Here is a 24,593-nt window from a genome sequence, read left to right as displayed (position 1 = left end):
CATTTTAATATTGATTACATACCTATATCACTTAATAAAGAAAGTATCTGGCTTTCTTTAAGTCCACAACAATTTTCTGGTTTGTTGAGTAGCTAAAGGAAAAAAAATAAATTTAAAATTGTGTACTGAGGGTCCAGTGCTGTGGCGTACCTGCAGTGCTGGCATCCCATATGGGCGCTGGTTCGAGTCCCAGCTGCTCCACTTCTGATCCAGCTCTCTGCTATGGCCTGGTAAAACAGTAGAAGATGGCCCAAATCCCTGGGCCCCTGCACCTGCATGGGAGACCCAGAAGAATCTCCTGGCTCCTGGCTTCGGAATGGCCCAGCTCCAGCTGTTGGGGCCTTTTAGGGAGTGAACCAGCAGATTAAAGACCTCTCTCTCTCTCTCCCTCTGCCTCTCTGTAACTGCCTTTCAAATAAATAAATATTAAAAAAAAAAAAGTGTACTTTGAGTTGCTAGGCACCAAGAGTGACATGCATTAATCACTATAACATTCAGATGAGAAAATAAGTCATGATAAAGAAAGTATGGGATGGGGAGGGTGGCATTGTGGCACAGCAAGTAAAGCAGCTGCCTGCAACACCAGCAACCCATACGGGAACCAACTCAAGTCCTGGATGCTCCACTTCCGATCCAGCTCCCTGATAATGAGCCTGGAAAACAGAAGATGGCCCAAATTGTTGGCTCCATGCACCCACAAGGGAGATCTAGATGGAGTTCAGGCTCTGGGTTCTGGCATTTGGCCTGGCCCAACCCTGGTCATGCAGTAATTTTGGGAGTGAAAAGGCAGGTGGCAGCTCTGTCTGTCTCTCCTTCTATCTCTGTAACTCTGCCTTTCAAATAAAGAAATAAAGATTTTTCTTTTTTAAATGTTTATTTATTTGAAAGACAAAGTCACCCAGAGAGGTGGAGAGATAAGAGACAGAGAGATCTTTCATCTGCTGGTTCACTCCTCAAATGGCCACAACAGACGGGGTTGGGCCAGGCTGAACCTAGGAGCTTCCTCCAGATCTCCTGTGCGGGTGCAGGCTCCCAAGCACTTGGGCCATCTTCTGCTGCTTTCCCAGGCACATTAACAGGGAACTGGATAGGAAGTGGAATAGCCAGGACTTGAACCAGTGCCTATATGGAATACTGGCACTGCAGGTGGTGTCTTTACCTGCTACACCACAGCACCGGCCCCAAGAAATAAATCTTAATATTAAAAATTAAAAAGAAAAGAAAGCATAAGGGGAAAAAAGTTCCCAAGTCTATATCAAGGACATGTGAATTTCACGACTAGGCTCATAAAAATAAAGGGATAAAAGTATTTGAAATTGAAAGAAAAGATCAACAAACCTCACAGATGTAAGATATATAATAATAACTGCTGGCATTGTGGTCTAGTATGTTAAGCATCTGCCTGTGGTACCGGCATCCCATATGGACGCCAGTTCGAGTCCTGGCTGCTCCACTTCCGAGCCAGTTCTCTGCTATGTCCTGGGACAGTAGTAGAAAATGGGCCATTTGCTTGGGCCCCTGCAGCCATATGGGAGACTCGAAAGAAACTCCTGGATTCGGATTGGCCTAGCTCCAGGCATTGCAGCCGTTTGGGGAGTGAACCACTGGATGGAAGACCTCTCTGTCTCTTCCTCTCTCTGTCTATAACTCTGCCTCTCAAGTAAATAAATAATTCTTAAAAAAAAAAAAAAAAAGCCATATGGTCACATTTAAAATGAAATAGGAGAGATTACAATAGAGAAAATGACTTTTTATAAGCACCTTAAACATGATATTCTGATATTACACTACCTTGCAAACAACAAAAAAAGTGTGTTCTAAATCAGATGTCAGCAAAAATTTTCTGTAAAGGACAAAGAACAAATACTTTAGCCATCTGATCTCACCACAACCACTCAATTCTGCAGCTGTTCAAAAGCTGCCATAGTTATATGTTAAGCAATGAGCATGGCTGTGTTCCAGTAAAACTTTATCAACAAAAGGCAGTGGGCCACAGTATTCTGATTTTTGTTCTAGATTATCACATTGGATGTGGTTCAAGCACTTCTATAATTTGAGATTTACTGTATCTTATTTAAAATGTCCACACTACCTTCCGAAGATCTCCTCCAGAACAGTACTCCATTGCTAGAAGAGGCACATCATTAATCAAAAAATTCAATTCCTCAGGAACATCACAGGCCTTTACAACATTGGCATGATTCAACCTACCAAAAAGCAGACAACATTATTATAAAAAGTTCTTCTCCAATAAAAAAGGACTGGATGTGAAATGGCAGTTAACAAGAGGGAGATGGGAAAGGAAGTCTAGCATTTTTAGTAGTATTCTAACTTCTGATTTGTATAATTAAAACTTCGTAATTTTCAAAACGAAAATACATATAAAAACACCATTATTAGTACTATTACATTTCTATGTGCCAAGTAGTAAGCAGTTTACTTATATTAACACGTATATACTACTTGTCATAATAATCCTAGTATAGGTAGGTTTATCAATAGTTTCATCACACAACAACAAACTGAAGCACAAATTGGTTTAGTAACGTATGATCACACACTAGGTAGGAAGTCAAGTAAGGAATAAAATCTTGATATGGCCCCAAAGCCAATATCATACTGCTCTCCCATAATCACTCATAGTGTCACCCAAAGGTGGAATACTATTAAAATATTTCCTTCTAGTTTTTGGTCTGTGAACAAATATAAATTTTTGATAAATATCAAATTATACTATATATTTTAAACAATGTGGAATGATTAAACTGAGTGAATTAATAAAAAAAATTATACTATATATTGTTTTCTAATAGCTCTTTTCTTTAAAAAAGATTTATTTATTTATTTGAAAGGCAGAGTTACAGAGAGGCAGAGGCAGAAAGAGAGATAGAGAGGTCCTCCATCCACTGTTTCACTCCCCACATGGCTGCCAACAGCCGGAGCTGTGCTGATCCGAAGCCAGGAGCCAGGAGTCTCCTCCAGGTCTCCCACGTGGGTGCAGGGGCCCAAGCGTCTGGGCCATCTTCTACTGCTTTCCCAGGCCATAGCAGAGAGCTGGATCAGAAGTGGAGCAGTTGGAACTTGAACCGGCACCCATATAGGATGTCAGCATTGCAGGAGGCGGCTTTACCCACTACGCAACAGTGCCAGCCCCCTAACAGCTCTTTTTAAAAACTTAACAATAGGGGCTGACACTGTGCTGTACAGGGTAAAGCCGCTGCATGTAGTCTGCACATCCCATATGGGTGCCAGTTCAAGTCTCGACTGCTCCACTTCTGATCCAGCTCCCCACTAAGGTGCCTGAGGAAAGTGGTAGAGGATGGCCAAAGTAGTTGGGCCCCTGCACTCATGTGGGAGACCCAGAAGATGCTCCTGACTCTGGCCTGGCCCTGCCCTGGCCATTGTGGCTATATGTGCAGTGAACCAACAGATGGAAGATCTTGCTCTCTCTCTGTAACTCTGCCTTTCAAATAAATAAATAAAACAAACAAAAAACTTAATGATATATCATTCCAGTCGCCATCTTTATCAAGATATAATGAATCACCAAACTAGTATAATTTCCACGTCCTAGAGACATAAAGAAACATTATCTCCATGTGTAGGGCCTGAGAATTTCACGTGGTTTGGTTCAAACAGCCAGGACTGAGAACCATTAAAGTGAAGTGAGTATACACTGGAGTCAGAGTATTCATTTAAAATCCAGACTCTAATAGACATAGCTATGTGACTATGAGCTTTGACTTCCTATTTATAAAATAGGGATAATACCTAAATACAAGGTTGCTATAATGAACAGAAGAATGATCTTTAAAGCACTTAGCACATCACTTGTGAAGTTTTAAAATATGCCTTCTTCCTTCAAGAACTTAATTCTCAAGATAGGTGTTTGGTAAGCAGTTAAGACACTGTTGGAGGGCCGGCGCCATGGCTCACTAGGCTAATCCTCCGCCTTGCAGCGCCGGCACACAGTGTTCTAGTCCTGGTTGGGGCACCGGGTTCTGTCCCGGTTGCCCCTCTTCCAGGCCAGCTCTCTGCTGTGGCCAGGGAGTGCAGTGGAGGATGGCCCAAGTCCTTGGGCCCTGCACCCCATGGGAGACCAGGATAAGTACCTGGCTCCTATCATCGGATCAGCGTGGTGTGCCGGCCGTGGCACGCCAGCCGTGGCGGCCATTGGAGAGTGAACCAACGGCAAAGGAAGACCTTTCTCTCTGTCTCTCTCTCTCACTGTCCACTCTGCCTGTCAAAAAAAAAAAAAAGACGCTGTTGGAGATTCCCATATCCCATATATGAGTGCCAGAGTTCATGTCCTGGCTCCACTGCTGACACCAGCTTCTTGTTTATGTGCACCCTGGTAGGCAGCAGGTGATGGCTCAAGCAGTTTTATCCTTGCCATCCATGTGGGAAACTTGGATTGAGGTCCTGGCTCTGCAGGCATTTGGGGAGTGAAACAGCAGATGAGAGCTGTCTGTCCCTCTTTCTCTCAAATAAATAACAAACAAAAATCTGAAGAAAAAAAACCCAGAATTTATTTTCCTCTCCTTTAGTGTATTATGTATTTAGTGGTTCATTTCTAAGGAACAGTATGTGGCAGAAAAGAATGAGTATGACTTCAGCTCTCATCTTGTTCTCTTTTTTTTTTTTATTTTTATTTTTATTTTTTTTTTTATTTTTTGACAGGCAGAGTGGACAGTGAGAGAGAGAGACAGAGAGAAAGGTCTTCCTTTGCCGTTGGTTCACCCTCCAATGGCCGCCGCGGCCGGCGCGCTGATCCGATGGCAGGAGCCAGGAGCCAGGAGCCAGGTGCTTTTCCTGGTCTCCCATGGGGTGCAGGGCCCAAGCACCTGGGCCATCCTCCACTGCACTCCCTGGCCACAGCAGAGAGCTGGCCTGGAAGAGGGGCAACCAGGACAGAATCCGGCGCCCCGACCGGGACTAGAACCCAGTGTGCCGGCGCCGCTAGGCGGAGGATTAGCCTAGTGAGCCGCAGCGCCGGCCTCATCTTGTTCTCTTTCTCCCAGATCACTTGCTCAGTGCTCAAGCTTCCCAACGGAGAGGTTTATATGGTTAAGGATTTGACACTCTTAGCCAACAGTCATGTAAGTCAGCTTCAAGCAGATACTTCCAGTTCCAATCAACATCCTGAGATGCTTTCAGGGAAATACTCAGCTAGAACCACCCAGTGAGGCCACTCCAGAATTATTAAGCCACAAAACCTATGACATATTTAATGTTTGGCGTTTTAACCCACTAAATTTTGGGGTAATTTTTTATAAGTCAGTACATACACTATTTAAAAAAAAAAGTAGGTGCAAAAGAAATGAGAGTGGCAATGGGTACTGTGGCACAGCAGGTTAAGCCGGTGTTTGGGACACTTGTATCCTGTATCAGAGTGCTGGTTCAAGTCCCAGTACCTCCTCTTCCAACCCAGCTTCCCACTAATGCATCATAGGAGGCAGCAGATGATGATGGCTCAAGTACTTGGGCCCCTGCCACTCACATCAGAGTTGCAGATGGAATTCCTGGCTCTTGGCTCTGGCCTGGCCCTTGTCCTGACTCATGTGGGCATTTGGGGAGTGAGTCAATGAGCTGAAAACCTCTCACTCTCCCTTTCTCTTGATGTCACTCTGCCTTTCAACTAGATGAAAATATATAAATAAACATTTAAAAAAATGAAAGCAGGGACTGGCATTGTGGCATAGCAGGTAAAGCTGCCACCTGCAGTGCTGGCATCCCATATGGGTGCCAGTTTGAGTCCTGGCTGCTGTGCTTCTGATCCAGCTCTCTGCTAGGGACTGGGAAACCAGTAGAAGATGGCCCAAGTCCTTGGGCCCCTGCTCTCACATGGGAGACCAAGAGGAGACTCCTGGCTCCTGGCTTCAGATTGGCACAGCTCTGGCCATTGCAGCCAACTGGGGAGTGAACCAGCAGATGGAAGATCTCTCTCTGCCTCCCCTTCTCTCTCTGTGTAACTCTGATTTTCAAATAAAATAAATAAAAAATCTTAAAAAAAAATGAAAACATTGATTGTTGTTTAATTAGAAAGTATATGGGGCTGGCACTGTGGTGCAGTGGGTTAACACCCTGGCCTGAAGTGCCGGCATCCCATATAGGTGCCGGCACTTCTTCCAATCCAGCTCTCTGCTATGGCCTGGGAAAGCAGTAGAAGATGGTCCAACTCCTTGGGCCCCTGCACCCACGTGGGAGACCCGGAAGAAGCTCCTGGCTCCTGGCCTCGGATCGGCGCAGCTCTGGCCATTGCAGCCAATTGGGGAGTGAAACAGCAGATGCAAGACCTCTTTCTCTCTCTCTCTCTGCCTCTCCTCTGTGTAACTCTCACTTTCAAATAAATCTATAAAAAAAATTAGAAGGTATAATAGATACGCATTGCGCAAGATCTAGAAGAAAGATTCTGCATTTAAAGAGCTGAATCTTGGGACTGGAGCTGTGGCGTAGCAGGTAAAGTAGCCACCTATGGTGCTGGCATCCCATATAGGTGCCGGTTTGAGTCCCAGCTGCTCCACTTCCAGTCCAGCTCCTTGCCAATGCACCTGGGAAAACAGCAAAGGATGGCCCAAGTTCTTAGGCCCCTGCACCCACGTGGGAGACCCAGAAGAGGTTACTTGCTCCTGGCTTCCGCCTGGCCTAACCCTGGTTGATGCAGCCATTTGAGTAGTGAACTGGTGGATGGAAGACCTCTCTGTCTCTCTATCCTCCACTTTCTCTAAGTCTGCCTACAAATAAATCAAATAAATCTTTTTCTAAAAAAATAGCTGAGTCTGAAGATATCTGGTTACTTTCTAAAACTAATTTTCTTGGGGCCGGCGCTGTGGTGCAGTGGGTTAACACCCTGGCCTAAAGTGCCAGCATCCCATTTGGGCGCCGGTTCTAGTCCCGGCTGCTCCTCTTCTGAACCAACTCTCTACTATGGCCTGGTAAAACAGTAGAAGATGGCCCAAATCCTTGGGCCTCTGCACCCACATGGGAGACCTGGAGGAAACTCCTGGCTCCTGGCTTTGGATCGGCGCAGCTCTGGCTGTTGCAGCCAACTAGGGAGTGAACCATCAGATGGAAGACCTCTCTCTCTCTCACTCTCTCTCTCTGCCTCTCCTCTGTGTAACTCTGACTTTCAAATAAAATAAATCTTTAAAAAAAAACGAATTTTCTTAATCATAATCTGATGATTAACTGAAACAGAATACATATGTTTATTATTTATTTTCATTCTATTTGAAAGGCAGAGACAGAGAAAGCTATCAGTTGCTGGTTCACTTCCCAGTACCCACAACAGTCAGGGCTGGGCCAGGCTGAAGTCAGAAATCTGGAATTCAACCTGGGTCTCCCAATGAATGGTAGGGACTCAAGCACTTGAGCCATCCATTATATTTTTCCTCCCAGTGTACACATTAGCAAGAAGGCAGAGTCAGAGGCAGAGCAAAGAGTCAAACCCAGGCATTTCATTATGGGATGTAGGAGTCCCAAGTGGCATCTTCACCACTGAACCAGATGCCTGCTCCAGAACACATATCTTCAATGAGAGAGCTAAAACGTTATTCCCAGAAAGATCCAAGGAAGAGTGGAATCCTGGCCCCTTCGCTATGGTGACAACTGATTGAGATGAAGATCTAGGGAACTGTAAGTCATCAAGGTACTTACTTTTTCATGATCTGGATTTCATGGCACCACCGTTCTCTGTTTTTGGAACTTAGCTCTAGGCGACAAGACTTAATTGCTATTTTAAGGTCAAGTTCCTAACAAAACAGACAACAGAAAAAATTATGTAAGTTTCTTGTGCAGTTTACTTACTATCAAAGAAATGTCAAACTAGCGAAACAAAGCTCTTTTTAACTTTACTAATTAAGTATATTTATTCATCGCTCTCTTGAGTCAACACTTTAGCTAGATAAACTGAGCTTTAAAACAATGCTTTAAACCTCAAATACAGCATAACACACAAACAAAAAGTGACTGAGGCTGATCCTATGGCAGGTCTCTTTACAGCAGTGCCTCATAATAGAAAACACAAAGATTCTGTCTTCCCAACAAACTCTTTTCTTTTTTTTTTAAGATTTCATTTACTTATTTGAGAGGTAGTTACGGGGAGAGAGAGAGAGAGAGAGAGAGAGAGAGAGAGAGAGAAAGGTCTTTCATCTGCTGGTTCACTCCCCAAACAGCTGATATGGCCAGAGCTGGGTCGATCTGAAGTCAGGAGCCAGGAGCTTCTTCTGCGTCTCCCATGCAGGTGCAGGGGCCCAAGTACTTGGGTCATCTATTGCCCTCCCAGGCCATAGCAGAGAGGTGGATCAAAAAGGAGCAACCAGGCCTTGAACCAGCCCTCATAAGGGATGCCAGTGCCACAGGAGGAGGCCTAGCCTACTAGGCCACAGTGCCAGCTCCCCAACAAACCCTTTATCAAAAAACTAATGAAGGTCTTGGTCTCCAGCATAACCAGAATGAAGAAAATTCAGAGCTCTCTGGTCTTAAAACAGCCAGAAATAGTTTTAATACGATTAAGCCTAATGTAAAACAAACAAAAAAACCCACCAAAATCAGATCCTAATTTTTGTATTTCAAATCCTAAACAATGACTGAACTCTTGTTTATAAAGTGAAACTAACAGGTCTTGCCCATGACCAGTAATTTGACCGATTCTCACTAAAATTAAAGCCATCCTGATGCACATTACAGAAGACAGCCAGGCTTCATCACATTCGGGCAACACCCACAATGCAGGCAAGGAACAGTGGTCAAGGCCAAACAGGCTACACTGCTCTCCTGTTATTGTGAAGACAGCATTTAAACACAGCACAGTTATCACTCAGTATCCATGAGGGACTGGTTCTAGGACCTCTGCTAATACCAAAAACTGTGCGGACGCTCAAGTTCCTTACATAAAAATGCCATGGTATTTGTATATGACCTATACATATCCTCTCATATGCTTTTTTATTTATTTATTTAATTTTTATTTTTTTGACAGAGTGGACAGTGAGAGACAGAGAGAAAGGTCTTCCTTTTTGGTTGGTTCACCCTCCAATGGCCGCTGCGGCCGGCGCACCGCGCTGATCCAAAGGCAGGAGCCAGGTGCTTCTCCTGGTCTCCCATGCGGGTGCAGGGCCCAAGGACCTGGGCCATCCTTCACTGCACTCCCCAGGCCACAGCAGAGAGCTGGACTGGAAGAGGGGCAACCGAGACAGAATCCGGCACCCTGACCGGGACTAGAACCTGGGGTACCAGAGCCACAGGCGGAGGATTAGCCTATTGAGCCATGGCGCCGGCCTCCTCCCATACACTTTTAATCATCTCACAATGCCTAATACAACACACATGCTATGTAAATTGTTTTACCTTGCATAGGGAATAACGACAAGAAAAAAAGTCTGTACATGTTCAGAACAGCTGCAACTTTTTTTTTCAAATTCTTTTAGTATACGGTTGATTGAATTCATGCATGTATAGAACCCACAGATAAGGAGGGCCAATTGCACACTTTGAAAAATGTGTTGCATGGGGTTAGTTTCTCCAAATACAATCTTGGGGCTGGCACTGTAGTGTAGTAGGTAAAGCCACCGCCTGCAGTGCCAGCATCCCATAATGGGCATCGGTTCGAGTCCTGGCTGCTGCTCCACCTCCCACCCAGCTCTCTGCTATGGCCTGAGAAAGCAGTAGAGGATGGCCCAAGTCCTTGGGCCTCTGCAACCACGTGGGAGACTCAGAAGGGGCTCCTGGTTTCAGATCAGCACAGCTCCAGCCATTGCAGCCAATTGGGGAGTGAACCAGTGGATGGAGGACCTCTCTCTTTGCCTCTCCTTCTCTCTCTGTGTAACTCTGCCTTTGAAATAAATAAATAAATCTTAAAAAAAAAAATACAATCTGAGAAGTGCTACCATATTCTCTAGGGAGAGTTCTTTGGTTACTCTGTCATGCCTTCATACCATCTTGCAAATGTCCACATTACAAAGGTTACCACAATGCACTTTATTTCTAGGTCCATCTCCTTCACTAGATTTGGAATTTCCTCCAGGGCAGAGAATACTGTTCTTGTTGATTTGGGCATGATTAGCACCCAGTGTAGTAATCAGCTAAATAAACCATTACATAGTCTTCCTCTCCCTCATTGTGCTTTAAGATGTGCCAATCAGGATCTGCATCGTGGCATAGCAGGTAAAGCCTCCACCTGCAGTGCCGGCTCCCATATGGGCACCAGTTCACATCCCAGCTGTTCTGCTTCCAACCCAGCTCTCCCCCATACACTTGGGAAGCAGTAGAAGATGGCTCAGCCCTTGGGCCCCTGCACCCATGTAGAAGACCCAGATGAAGCTCCTGGCTTCGAACCAGTCCAGCTCTGGCCATTGCAGTCATCTGGGGTTGAATCAGTGGATCAGATCGCTCTCTCTCTTCTTCTCCATCTCTCTTTCTCTAACTCTAACTTTCAAATAAACCTTTAAAAAAAGTGTGCAGATGAAATATTGGGACAAGACTTCCATCAAACATGAGAATCTTGAAAACTGTAAATGCAAACAATAAGTATGGCTTGGAAAAGAAATGATCCTGCTTCCAAGCTTTATAAAATACTCCTTCTCTCCTCACTACAGGCCCCATTGTCACATGCCCCAGTTTTGGGAAAGGGCACTCTGGTGGACTGCAAAGTTTCTGAGAGCTATGTAAGATTCTAGAGGAACTCAAACCTCTTCCAGTTAGAAAGTGACAAATTCCCCAGGAACACAAAGTCAAATGGTATTTCCAGGGGCTGCTGCAAGGGGGAAATGGAGCTACTGTTCAGAGGGACAGAGTTTCAGTTGGAGAAGATAAAAAATTTCTGGAGGTGAATGCTAAAGATAATTGCACATTAACGTGAATGGTCTGAATGCCACTGAACTGCAGGATTTAAAATGCTTAAAGCAGTAAATTTTATCTTCTAGTATAATTTATCCCCCCTCCCCCCCACACACAGTGAAAAATTCATCCATCCTCAGCTAGGGACCAAAAGAAGCTGTCACAAAAGTATACCAGCAGGCTGCTGGCAGGCTTAGTTAATACACTCAACACTTACCACCCCCCAAGCTCTGGAAGTTCTTGATGCCCTCTTTTTTTTTTTTTTTTTTTTAATCTTCGAGGGAATTATGTCTACTCTGATAGTAAAAACGATTAAGGAAGGTTGGCGCTGTGGCCAGCGGGTTAACGCCCTGGGCTGAAGCGCCGGCATCCCATATGGGCGCCAGTTCGAGACCTGGCTGCTCCACTTCCAATCCAGCTCTCTGCTATGGCCTGGGATAGCAGTAGAAGATGGCCCAACTACTTGGGCCCCTGCACCCACGTGGGAGACCCGGAAGAAGCTCCTGGCTCCTGGCTCTGGATCGGTGCCGTTCTGGCCATTGCGGCCAATTGGGAAGCGAACCAGCAGATGGAAGACCTCTCTCTCTCTCTGTCTCTCCTCTCTCTATGTAACTCTGACTTTCAAATAAAATAAATAAGTAAATCTTAAAAAAAAAAAAAAGATTAAGGATACCACTTTACTACCACCACCACCACTACTACTACAGTACTTCTTAATGCCTTAGCCCTTCATCTTCCATTCTCCCTCTGTCCAAGGTTTCCTCCTTTGCTCCATCTAGAAACCTCTTCTCAGTTCTATCAGTGACATTTGTCATTCTAGCTGCCCCACAGACAAGTTTATTGTCCCAAAAATTTCGCCTCCTTCCCACTCCAAATTATGTGCTCTGTACCTATACCCATTTTTCTTAAAACAGCAAATGATGACTTCTCTTGAATTCCTTAGGAATGTCCAAGAAGACATTTCAGTATTAAACCCTCATTTGTCCCATCTATTTTTACACTTAATTTATATTCTACAAAATAATCTTCTTATAACACCATTTTATCTTTTTAATATAGAAAGCTTTTATTTAATAAATATAAATTTCATAGGTACAACTTTTGGATTCTAGCAGTTCTTCCCCCCAACCAGCCCTCCCACCCCCAAACCGTCCCACCTCCTACTCCCTCTCCCATCCCATTCTTCATTAAGATTCATTTTAAATTATATTTATATACAGAAGGCCACTTTTATCTTGACATTTTCTTTTTTAAGGTCAATTAATGATGATGAACATGCAAGATTATGACGACAGCAACCACACAGCAGCAGCGGGAGCCAAGCTGTACTGTACTCAGCTTTACATACTTTGTTATCTGACTTAACTCTCCAACAGACCCATGATGCGCATCACTACGCCTGCTTTGCAGATTAACAAAAGTTATACTGCAGAGGTTATTAACCTTGAGCCAGTTCACCTAAATACATCCCTCCGATGGCAACGTGCAAGGTGCGGATATGCATCTGCGCGTTTTTTTCCCCCTCTGGGGTAGAGATACATAGCTTTTATTGGCGCACGAAGACACAGAGCTCAAACATGTTATTAACTGCTGCTACAACGGCTAAACATTTTCAATTAAAGCAGTGTAAAACTCTCGAGCCTGACATTCTCTATCTTCCACCGACAACAACCCCTACCTCCAACCTCTCTCTCTCTTTGAAGCCATGTTCATTTTCATTCTCTGTCACGCACACACACAGATACACGCTCACCGGCCGACAGGCACTGCCCAAAGTCTCGGCGACAACCCCTCTCACACTGACAGCCCTGCGTTCCACAGACGCTCCGACAAGCCCTCCGCCGCTCCCTCCCGCGCTCCGCCTCACCCGATGCTGGTACAAGCACACGTTCCCGAAGCCGCCGGTGCCTAGCCGCTCCCGCATCTCCCAGGGCCCGCCCGCACCCGGCCGCAGCCCCGGAGGCCGCTCCATGGGGCGGGAGGGCAAGCGGCCTCAGGCTCCACAGCTGCTCCAAGACCGGTTCCGGGCCGCCGAGACTCGCGCGTCTTTCTTCTCGCGAGATGATGCGTCACTTCCGGTAACTGCCGCGAGGAAGGCACGCCCCGAGTTCTCCTAGGCGCCCCGGGATCCCTGCTGGCCAAAGAATGGAGGACAAGGAGGGCGCTTTCAGGCTGCTCCCAAGTCCCCTAGGCCTTTTCCTCGCTGAGAGGACTCATATGTTTTTCTAGTCTGGAAAAACATAAGAGCTCTCCAAATCCTGCATTCCCTTCAAATCGCTCTCCAAACCAGATTGTCCTGTATTTTTTTGTAAACTTTGCGTGGTCTCCACCGGTCTCTTTCTTAAGATCCCTGCCGTCTATCCCCAGCCCCACCACCCTCCACTGGCCTCCATCTCTCTTTTTTTTTTTTTTTTTTTTTTTTGATAGGCAGAGTGGACAGTGAGAGAGAGAGACAGGGAGAGAAAGGTCTTCCTTTGCCGTTGGTTCACCCTCCAATGGCCGCCGCTGCAGCCGGCGCACCGCGCTGATCCTGGCAGGAGCCAGGAGCCAGGTGCTTTTCCTGGTCTCCCATGGGGTGCAGGGCCCAAGCACCTGGGCCATCCTCCACTGCACTCCCTGGCCATAGCAGAGAGCTGGCCTGGAAGAGGGGCAACCGGGACAGAATCCGGCGCCCCAACCGGGACTAGAACCCGGTGTGCCGGCGCCGCAAGGTGGAGGATTAGCCTATTGAGCCACGGCGCCGGCTTTCCATCTCTCTTTTTAAGATTTATTTTATTTGAAAGTCAGATTTTCAGAGAGAGAGAGAGAAAGGTCTTCATCCGCTGGTTCACTCCTTAATTGGCTGCAACCGCCCGTGCTGCGCCGATACAAAGCCAGGAGCCAGGAGCTTCTTCTGGGTCTCCCATGTGGGTGCAGGGGCCCAAGTAGTTGGGCCATCTTCTGCTGCTTTCCCAGGCCATAAGAGAGAGCTGGATGGGAAGTGGAGCAGCCGGGACTCAAACTGGCGCCTATATGGGATTCCGGGACTGCAGTTGGTGGCCTTACCCGCTTTGCCACAGCGCCGGCCCTGGGCTCCATCTTTCTTAAGATCCCTGCCATCTATCATGCAGCCCCAGCACCCGCGGGGGTGGCACTGGGCAAAGGCCACCAATGATTTAGGTAATGCAGAATCCAAAGAACCCTGAAATCCAAAGAACTCGGAAAAAAATCCTGTATTAACAGGTCACAAGTTGTATTCACCTATGAGTTCCTTTCCGCCTATTCTACCACCTCCCAGATTTTCCAAACAACTTAAGGATATGACAGAGTGCAGGGCTAATGCTCCCTTGGAACTGGCGCGGGCGTAGGTCCCTAACTCTGACTGAGCTTCCTGTTGCAGCCGGCCAGTTACGGGTTTGCCAGTGAGGTGGTTCCTCATTGCAGTGTTTCTGAGGCATGCTGCGGGACTGCAACAGGAAGCTTCTGGAATGTTGCTGATGTAACAGGTGCCTCCTGGTGGTGGATTGGCTTATCCAGGAATCAGCTCCCGGTTTTCCATTTGAAGTCACACCCTTCATGGAACCCGGGAATTTCGATAATTCATGGTATAAAAATCAGCATAGAATCAAATTCTCAAAGATGTATTGGTGTGATTCAAACGTTCAGTGCCACAAGTTACAAACCAAGCAGATGTTGTAGGTCATCAGTGAAGTGGTTACCATCACCCGTGTGTGGCCTCCACAGAGCTGGAATAGGAGTCTCCTGGAGGTGATGCCAGACAGCGCCTCTGAGAACTTGTGCTACAGAGCTGGACAGACTGTACAAAGGATTATGGTGCCAATTTTGGGAAAGGGTAAGCCCTACCATTTGCTGGATGTACAGCAGAGCTTGTTTCCATTCTCCACAGGAGGGCCTGTGATCTCCCAATTCACACTCAGGAGAGCTACAGAGGGAGCCTGAGGACCAAGAACACTGATAATTGTGCTGACCTTGGACTGATCATCTTTTTGGAACCTAGACGGTTCCCATAGATCACCCTTTAAATGTCCCCATTAAATTTTTTTAAAAAACGAAGGCCAGTGACCTCAGGCTCCATAACCTTCAGGTTTGCCAGTCTGTTTTGGGTTCTCCTGTGATCTTTCTGCTCCTTCTCCACGTACTTCACTGGATTGCTCTACTTCCAAGTGCTCTTTAAATACTGATACTCCTCAGGTAGTCATCTTAAGTTCAGGACTGTTTTCACTCAATCTTATTTTCATCCATTCTCATAACTTCACCTATGGTCTAGACCCTGATGATCCCCAAACCCTAATAACTAGACATCCGTAAATTCAGTTACCCAACAGCATAGACACATTTGTTACACATTTCTTTTTTTTTTTCTTTTTTTTTTTTTTATTAGACAGTGAGAGAGAGACAGAGAGAAAGGTCTTCCTTCCGTTGGGAGTGCCCCAAATGGCTGCTACAGCCGGCACTATGCCAATCCAAAGCCAGGAGCCAGGTGCCTACCCCTGGTCTCCCATGCAGGTGCAGGGGCCCAAGCACTCAGGCCAACCTCCACTGCCCTCCCGGGCCACAGCAGAGAGCTGGACTGGAAGAGGGTAACCGGGACTAGAACCCAGTGCCATAGGCGGAGGATTAACCAAGCGAGCCAGGGCGCCGGCTCCTGTTACACATTTCAAACATCCATAACATATACAACAAAGAACTCTTTCTTCTTTTAAAGATTTATTTATTTACTTATTTGAAAGACAGAGAGAGAGAGAGAGCAAGCGAGCATGTGTGAAAGTGAGAGGTCTTCCACCTGCTGCTTCACTCCCCAAATGGCTGCAGCACCTAACACCGGGCCAGGCCAAAGCCAAAAGCCTGCAGCTTCTTCCAGGTCTCCTATTTAGATGCAGGAGCCCAAGCACTTGGGCCATGCTCCACTGTCCTTCCAGGTGCATTACCAAGGAGCTGGATTAGAAACGAAGCAGGCCAGGGCTGTGGCGTAGCAGGTAAAGCCACCGCCTGCAGTAGTGGCATCTCATATGGGTACCTGTTCAAGTCCCAGCTGCTCCTCTTCCAATCCAGTTCTCTGCTATGGCCTGGAAAAGCAGTAGAAGATAGCCCAAGTCCTTGGGCCCCTGCAGCAGCGTGGGAGACCCAGAAGCTCCTGGCTCCTGGCTTCGGATCAGTGCAGCTCTGGCCGTTGTGGCCATCTGGGGAGTGAACCAGTGGTGGGAAGATCTCTCTCTGCCTCTCTGTAATTCTTTCAAATAAATATATCAATTCTAAAAAAAAAAAAAAAAAAAAAAAAAAATTGCCCCTTGTTGTCCCAATTAGAATGTAAACTGGGACAACAAAAACCATGTTAGGACACAGCTATATTCCTGGAATCTAGAAAATGCCTGGCACACAGGAAGTAGCTCTCTGAAGGACTAAATAGACTCTTACATGTTAATAATGTGAATGCTCTAAGAGAAAAATAGCAAAGGCCTTGTATCCTTTCTCTACCCCAAACTGCTCCTGGAGATGCTGTGTGATTCTGGGACAGCAGCTGGATCTACAACCCTGGCCCCTCTTATTATACACCTACCTCTTTTCAGTGATAATAGGCAACATGCATATAAAATACTTTTGAATTGTGGAAAAGCACTTAGATTTTATTTGATAGCTTCAAAGTTTTTGAAAACATAAACACAAGCCGTTCTTAGGAGTTGGATGACAGATGTTTTCAAAACAGTATTTTAATCCTAGAATGACTTCTCCCCAAAAATATGCAATCCTAAGCCTCTTGCTACAGGCAGGTTCCATGGGAATGCACAAAAAAGAGGCAGAGAAACAGTCCCCACGGGAGACTGGTTTAAAAACAAGCTGTTACTTCCTGTGAAGTTCATAAAGTGTTCTTCCCTTTGCTTAGTCATCCAGAGTAAAGTCAAAGGGCTCAAAGTCTTTCCGGAAGCGGCGAGCCAGTGTCTCCTCCTCTTCCTTGCTGACCTGACACTGCCTCCAGTCAGATTTGTCAGGAATATTAAGGATGGCTTCACTGGCCAGCACCTCCCTGTGGAAAGAACACAAAATGGACAATATCAGACTGAAACCCCTTCCTCCCTCTATTCTATTCCTCTCTAACCGAAGTATGTGAATTTGTCTGACTGCTCCTAGTGTTCTCCCGCCCTGAGTAACATCTCTGCCACCCCATCTATCAAAATCACATCCATCTTAAGTGATCAGCTCAGGGATGGGCATTTGGCATAGCAGCTAAGACACAGCTCAAGATATCTGCATTGCATATCCAAGCGCCTAGGTTTCAGCCTTGGCTTTGCTCCAGATTCCAGCCTCCTGCTAATGTGCATCCTGGGAGGCAAGAAGTGATGGCCCAAGTACTTGAGTGCCTGCTACCCACATAGGAGGCCTGTGAGTTCCAGGCTCCTGGCTTCAACCTGGCCTGGTTCAGGCTGTTGTGGGCATCTGGACAGTGAATGGAAAATCTCTGTCTACATCTGTCTCTCCTTTCAAATAAAATGAAAATAAATAAAAATTTAAGTGGCCAACTTAAGTCTTATCTTTTTTCTAACCCATTAAACCCCACTTATTTCTCCTTCTCTTGAACACACTTGAATTACATTGCTGGTACTTAGAGAAGCAATGTGACATAGCAGAAAGTGGGTAGAACTGGTGGTCAGAAAGATCACAGAATGGATTCCATTCCTACTTCTGCCACTTCTTGTCTATGACTGGGATAGATTACTTCATCTCTGAGTCCTGAATTTGTCATCTATGAAATGCAAATAAGATTGCCTACCTTACAGGGTTTGGTGAGGTACAGAGATACCATGCTGGCTATGACTACATCCTGCCCTAAACTGTAGTTTTGTCACCCCCTCTAGACTATGAGTTTGCTGAAGGCATGACTCAGAGGGAGGCACCTAGTGTGGTACCCACTCTGACTTAAAATTCCTCTTGCCTCTCCCTCCAGGGGACTCAGGCCTACACAGTCACAGCAATACAAAGTTCTATGTCAACAACTAATCTTGGCTCACAAGACTAAAGAATAACTACATACAGGAACACACACATAAGATGCCTTCTAAATGCCACTGCTTTATATTGTTATTTTTACTTATTTTGATACATTAGAAATAACTCTGTGTGCACCTGTATGTTCATTTTCCATTCTGAAGCTATAATAAATAGGAGAATTGAAAACAAATCACACAAGTCCCCTAAAAGACGAAGGACCTGAACTCAAGTTCTAGCTCTTTGGGCCAACCTTGGGCTTACTTACTCATATGTAAAATGAATATAAAACTACTTTTCTTGAACAGCTGGAAAAAAATTGCTGTTATATGTATTGTGTTAATTACAGAATGCCATTAGTAAAATAAATATTTAAAAAATTATTCAATATTGCAAATAAAACTATCATGAGCAAAAAGCCATTCAGAGACTCTCCCTTGTGTGGGATGTGTAACATGCCCGTATGCATCTAGTCATATCCCTATTCATTACTGTGCTTATCTGCACCTGCTGCTAAGGCAACACAAAAGCATCAAATCAATGTGATGCTTTTAACACATTTGTTGTCACTTATTAATTAGCTCTTTAAAAATGTAGGAAAACATATTCACTAGAGTTGTCCAGTGGGGCAATCTCTAGGAGGCTTTTCCAAATTAGACAGGAAGAATTCAAGACTCACTCGAAGTCCAGTTCTAACTATGGGGAATGAAACAATGGCAAATCACAGATACTGACATCAGATAATCCATTTTGTACATTTCCTACATTTCCTACTTCCTCCCATTCTTGCCAGGAACTTCCTGTCTTTAATCTTTGCCTAACTTATCACTACTTCTGTATGGTTTTGCAGTTATGTTCTGTTGGCCATGAGGCCTCCTCCAGACCATTAGGACAACTGCAAAATAATAAAGTTAAGGTCTCACAGGGAGAAGCTACTTAACCCCTCGAAAGCTGGCCAGTATAGCAGTCAATAGCCAGATGCAGCTGATTAAACTTATTAGAGTTAAAATTGAGTAAGATTAAAAATTCAGTCCCTCCATTGTATTAACCACATTTTCAAGTGCCCAAGAGCCACATGTAGCTAGTAATTATGGTATTGAATGATGTAAATTTTTTTAATGATTTATTTCTTCACTTCTTTAAAAGTCAGAATTACACACACACACACACATACATACACACACAGATATCTTCCATCCACTGATTCACTCCCCAGTGGGCTCAATGGCCAGGGCTAGGCCAGGCCAAAGCCAGGAGCCAGGAGCCAGGAGCCAGGAGCTTCTTCTGGGTCTCCCACATGGGTGGAAGGGCCCAAGTACTTGAGCCATCTTTTGCTGCTTTCCCAGGCACATTAACATGGAGCTAGATCAGAAGCGGAGCAGCCAAGACTTGCAATGGCACCCATATGGGATGCTAGTGCTGCAGATGGCGGCTTAACCCACAGCATCACTGCCTGGTCCAACAGTGCAGATTTATAAAATATGTCCATCATTGTGGAAAGTTCTTTTGGGCACTGCTCTACAGTGTCATTCCCCACATTGGTAAACTGGGTTGAAATTACCTACCTTACAGAGCTGTAAGAATTAAATAAGGCGATTCATGTAAACTTCTCAGCACATTACCTGGCATGGAAAATATGCTTGATGGTAACATTTTATTCATTCTAGATGGAATCCTTTTCATCTCAATCTTTGCCCTCTAAATCTCTCAGGTTCAACTTTAACCTGTAGTGAAGCCTTTCACCAAAAGGAAATTCTCTGCTCCTTCTCTGAATTCCTAAAATACATTGTTCTCCAAAACTCTGTTGAGATATATATACATCATACTGTGTATTACATTACTTCATAGATGTAAATATCTGACTTGTCCAAAAATTGAGTTCCTTGGGGGCAAAGACTATTTCCTATTTAGCTTTTTATCAACTGTCAATATAATCCCCAACTCTGCTCTTATGAAGTCTAATGAAAATATATTGAAAAGAAAAAAAATATACAAACCTTCCAAATTGCAAAGGAAAATTCTTTTTAATTCTGTGGAAAAGCTTCTCCCCTGTGTCAAGTTCAACATAAAAGTATGCTGCTCCCGGTTGTGCAATCTAGATTAAACAGTACTGTATAAGAACATACAGCAGTGGTTTAAAAAATCTAAAGTCTCAGCTCATCCTCTGTAAGCTCTAATTTGGCAAAGATTTCAGTCTAGAAGCTCAAGAAAAAGGATGTGTGAGTAGCTACAGGCCCCAAGCCATCTTAAAAACGAGACTGGCAGATACTACCAGTATCCTTCAATTGCATCCACCCATCTAAATTCCCACCTTAGGAAGTTCCTAATTTCTTGTTCTTCACAGGAAAGCACTATGACTTTGCTGTAATACCATCGCCATTGCCAGTGTAATAAATACCCGTGTTCTAGTTCCAAACTGTCCCCTGCCCACTGAACATTTCTGGGAAGCCTAGATAGACCTGAAGCACAGTATGTCAAAACCCAGATCTTGACCCTTGCCCTCCCTTCTTGCTTCACCTGCTTGATGTCAGAGTGCTCAGGGATTTCCAGCAGTTCTATCTGCTGCTCCTGTGCCTGGGTAATGAAGGCATCTTTAATGTCATCAGTGGCACAGCAGCTGAGTGGCACCGGAATGACCTAGGGTGGGGTTAGGAGAAATTCTCAGTACAGGTCCCAGAGAGGGTGGGCCTGCACAGTCTGCAAAGCAGCGAATCCATCACAGGGGCATGGAGAAAAACCCCTCAGCACAAACTCTCCTCAGGCCAGACAGGCCATACCAGCCTGTCTGTAAGGACTTAAACTTATGAGATAGCCTGCTGCATGTGGGAGCCAAGCTGTGATGCAGGATAGGCTCAACAGAAATCTCTGTCATCAAGCCTTTGCCAGATCCTTTATAATGTATGTGGCCGAGTCAGGCCCATTTGAAAACTTAACAAATGGACCAAAGAGAAAACCACCACAAATCCAAGCACAGTATCTACAAACAATCTCTGAATTTATGAGCGGCTAGCCCATTGCAGGCTTCATGTCTATTTTTCACCTTTAAGCCCTCACTTGTGCTGGGTCTCCACACAAAATAGCCCACTAATTTGCAAACTCTTACATAGTCAGACGTGTTTCTTCCTTGGAACCTTCCTCAACTACCTGTTCTGTTCTCAAACAAGGTACTTGCATTACCTGGCTGCTCACCTGTATTGATCAGGCACTTCCTTGTGAAATATCTGGGATTATCACCAGATACTCTTTAAATGAACATGATTTAAATATGAAAATTCATATTAAATACATTAAATATAAAGTTAAATATTCTGAATATCTAATTAGATATTAAAGTTAAGCATTATTTGAACATTTATTTATCAGTATCAAGTGTCCTATAGTGCACTTTTAAGTTCCTGTGCAGTGACTACCTACCTGTAGCTGGAGATGATGGCTCTTATAATTTCTCTCGAACAGAACACACCGTTTCCCTCGACTTTTAAAGAACCGTCTCAGTGTAGCCTTATACTTCTCCACTTCTTCCACCACTTCTGCCGATAGCTCCACCACTGACTGGTAGTGTCCAATGGGCAGGATGAGGACATGATCATCAGCTAAGCCTCCTTTGGCCAGGGCTAGGTAGCACTAAAGAGGGAGCACATGGAATTGAGACAGCAACAGTGTATGGATGGGTCTCCAGGGAGAAAGGCCTATGCAAAGAGTGGGCCTGAGGGTGGTAGAAAAGTGCTCAAGAGGCATCAATAAAAATTTTCCAACTTTTTGAGCTCAAAGAAGTAAAGAGGATAAAATAGTAGTTGCCAAGGGCCCAGAAAGGGTATAAGAGAGGGAAGGATGGAGAAAGGAAAGTTAATGGACACAGGGGTACTGCTGGATAGGAGGAATAACTTCTAATAATCTGTAGCACCAAAAGATAACTATGGCTAACGATGAGTAATTGGATATTTCAAAATAGCTAGTAGAGAGAATTTTCAGTGTTGCTAACACAAAGAAATGATGTATCTTTACGGTGATAGTTATGTCAATTATCCTGATCAGTGTATTACACATTGTAGACATACATGTATCAAAATGTCAGTACAGTCCATAAATATGTATAAATACGACATATAAAAAAATTAAACAAAACTCCAACCTTCAAAAATCTGATTTTAGAGGTTATAGCAAGAATGTTCTTGAATGTCTGAATGAACTGGGAAAGGCAGAGGAACAGACTTTTGGCGTCAAGCACACTAGAGCTGATGGAAACCATAACGACAGACAGGTTTTCCCTCTTGGGCAACTTGAAAACAACTTTACAGTTTTTATTACCTTGAACCACAGAGAGATACCACTTCTGATTTCCAAATAACTGCTTCCTACCTTCCCAATAACATCTAGTCCTACAACTAACCCCAAAATATACCCTTTGGGCTCACAAAAAAGTTAAGATAACATGATTATTAGCATCTAATGTCCCTACAACCTTAGGCTGCTAACTCAATTTTACAAAATGAAAGTAAAACTATAACCAATTAGAGTACAAAGATGGAGAAATATCAAACTCATTACAGAACTATGCCTCCCAACCACAGATATCATCAGCCTTTAAGATCAACTAAAGGGGCCAGTGCTGTGGTGTAGTGGGTAAAGCTGCCACCTGCAGTGCCGGCATACCATAGTAGGGGCTGGTTCAAGTCCCGGCTGCTCCACTTCCCACCCAGATCTCTGCTATGGCCTGGGAAAGCAGTGGAAGATGGTCCAAGTCCTTGGGCCCCTGCACCCATGTGGGAGACCCAGAAGAAGCCCCTGGCTCCTAGCTTCAGATTGGCTCAGCTACAGCTGTTGCAGACATCTGAGGAGTGAACCAGCAGATGGAAGGTATTTTTCTCTCTCTCTCTGCCTCTGTCTCTCTGTAACTCCGCCTTTCAAATAAAATAAATTAATTTAAAAAAAAAAGAAAAAAGAGGCCGGCGCCGCGGCTCACTAGGCTAATCCTCCACCTAGCGGCGCCGGCACACCGGGTTCTAGTCCCGGTCGGGGCGCCGGATTCTGTCCCGGTTGCCAATTTTCCAGGCCAGCTCTCTGCTGTGGCCAGGGAGTGCAGTGGAGGATGGCCCAAGTGCTTGGGCCCTGCACCCCATGGGAGACCAGGAAAAGCACCTGGCTCCTGGCTCCTGCCATCGGATGAGCGCGGTGCGCCGGCCGCAGTGCGCTGGCCGTGGCAGCCATTGGAGGGTGAACCAACGGCAAAGGAAGACCTTTCTCTCTGTCTCTCTCTCACTGTCCACTCTGCCTGTCAAAAAATAAAAAAATTTAAAAAAAAATAAAAAAAAAATAAAAAAGAAAAAGAGTAACTACAAACATTTCTGTCAAAACCAAAACATGCAGGACTGCTCCACCACTGAGACACTCTTTGGAGGGAAGACACTGAATGAGCAGAGAAGAGGGCCAATGAGCATCAATGCATGAAAATACAGTACTAGGAGCCGGCCCTGTGGTAGCGTTCAGCTGCCATCTGCAGCATGGGCATCCCATATGGATGCTGATTTGAATCCCAACTGCTCCCCTTCCAATCCAGCTCCCTGCTAATGTGCCTGGGAAAGCAGCAGAAGATAGCCCAGGTCTTTGGGGCTCTGCACTCACATGGAAAACCTAGAAGAAGCTCCTGGCTCCTGCCTCACCCTCTCATCTATTTCATGATGATCTCTAACAACATATAAATAGAACCTGAATAAGTATTCCTCCCATAGGAAAGACACATGGCTTTTGCAGGAGTTATTTGGGACTCCTAGTAGACTTTGCCCATTTTACTGTGGCTGTGGGTCATCAGCACAGTTCTATGTCCACCCTTAAGGAAGGCACAGCAAAGGCAAAGAAAGCCAGGAGGTAGAATGTATTAAAAGGTGAGCAAGAAATATGGCTGCAGGGAGGAGTCTCAAACCTCTTGCCAGACACTCAAAGGTTACCATGAATTCTTAACACGATTCTGCCAAAGGTCAGTACAAGTAAACGTAGACTTCATTACTAGTTTCTAGACTGAGAAGTTCACAGGGGCCTTCTGACAACATTGCTTGGATGGGCCGCCAAGAAGACTCTGCCCCTCTAACTTCAGGCTAGATGAGAAGTAAGGTCTCCTTGGTTCATACCCCGAGCTAGATACCTGAGAAAGGTGAATGGAAAGAAAATGTCATCTCTTCCTGAGGTCTGGAGAAGTACTTAGCTAGGTCATCCACTGCATATCTCTTTTCCCCTGCATAGGACCATAAACCTATTGAAACTTCTTAAACAGAACACAGTCTAAAGCCTGCCTCATGGCCGGTGCCGCGGCTCAATAGGCTAATCCTCCACCTGCGGTGCCGGCACCCCAGGTTCTAGTCCCGGTCAGGGCGCCGGATTCTGTCCCGGTTGCTCCTCTTCCAGTCCAGCTCTCTGCTATGGCCCAGGAGTGCAGTGGAGGATGGCCCAAGTGCTTGGGCCCTGCATCCGTGTGGGAGACCAGGAGAAGCACCTGGCTCCTGGCTTCGGATCAGTGTGGTGCGCCGGCCACAGCGCGCCAGCCACAGCAGCCATTACAGGGTGAACCAATGGAAAAAGGAAGACCTCTTTCTCTGTCTCTTTCACTGTCCACTCTGCCTGTCAAAATAAATAAATAAATAAATAAATAAAAAAAAGCCTGCCTCACCACACAAATTATGTGGTAGAAAGAATGTTATAGACTAACCCAAAGAAGAAGTAAGATTCAAGAAAAACAATCTAAAAAGTGCATTCCAAAAATAGCAGATGCTGGCTCAAGTCCT

The 24,593-nt window shown here is 45.2% G+C and overlaps 2 protein-coding genes and 1 non-coding gene across 19 annotated transcripts in view; all 3 read right to left on the bottom strand.

Moving 5' to 3' along the window:
* Nucleotides 1-12,936, bottom strand: part of CHUK (component of inhibitor of nuclear factor kappa B kinase complex) — a 47,516-nt gene extending 34,580 nt beyond the window's left edge. For 4 of the 11 annotated variants that reach the window (XR_016222027.1, XR_016222028.1, XM_089314515.1 and 1 more), the window contains exons 1-4: nt 12,704-12,936; nt 7,657-7,751; nt 2,093-2,207; nt 23-92 (exon numbers count right to left, since the gene is read on the bottom strand). Coding sequence is in view for 3 of the 11 variants with exons in the window: in XM_089314515.1 (XP_089170641.1) it covers nt 23-92; nt 2,093-2,207; nt 7,657-7,751; nt 12,704-12,808 (385 nt within the window). In the remaining 8 variants the exon portion in view is untranslated. Of the gene's footprint in view, nt 1-22; nt 273-2,092; nt 2,208-7,656; nt 7,752-12,703 lie in introns of all 11 variants that reach the window. The other 7 variants (XR_016222030.1, XM_089314519.1, XM_089314521.1 and 4 more) reach the window with 4 other exon arrangements.
* Nucleotides 12,937-16,439: 3,503 nt separating this feature from the next.
* The window catches only part of CWF19L1 (CWF19 like cell cycle control factor 1), a 31,732-nt gene continuing 23,578 nt past the window's right edge, over nt 16,440-24,593 (bottom strand). For 4 of the 7 annotated variants that reach the window (XM_002718647.6, XM_017348482.4, XM_070057409.2 and 1 more), the window contains exons 11-14: nt 21,232-21,441; nt 20,335-20,454; nt 19,815-19,912; nt 16,440-16,858 (exon numbers count right to left, since the gene is read on the bottom strand). In XM_002718647.6, the coding sequence (XP_002718693.3) occupies nt 16,714-16,858; nt 19,815-19,912; nt 20,335-20,454; nt 21,232-21,441 (573 nt within the window). In that variant the 3' untranslated portion in view covers nt 16,440-16,713. Of the gene's footprint in view, nt 16,859-19,382; nt 19,440-19,814; nt 19,913-20,334; nt 20,455-21,231; nt 21,442-24,593 lie in introns of all 7 variants that reach the window. The other 3 variants (XR_519181.5, XR_016222020.1, XM_089314512.1) reach the window with 2 other exon arrangements.
* LOC127484287 (small nucleolar RNA SNORA12) lies at nt 20,636-20,781 on the bottom strand. Its single transcript, XR_007911168.1, has one exon. It is a non-coding gene; the product is annotated as a small nucleolar RNA SNORA12 (small nucleolar RNA).

This window comes from Oryctolagus cuniculus, chromosome 15 (genome assembly GCF_051225735.1).
Source record: "Oryctolagus cuniculus isolate XC-2025 breed Fujian yellow rabbit chromosome 15, ASM5122573v1, whole genome shotgun sequence".
Classification (NCBI taxonomy): domain Eukaryota; kingdom Metazoa; phylum Chordata; class Mammalia; order Lagomorpha; family Leporidae; genus Oryctolagus; species Oryctolagus cuniculus.
Note: the sequence above shows the minus strand (reverse complement) of the source record. Positions and strands in the feature narration are given on the sequence as shown.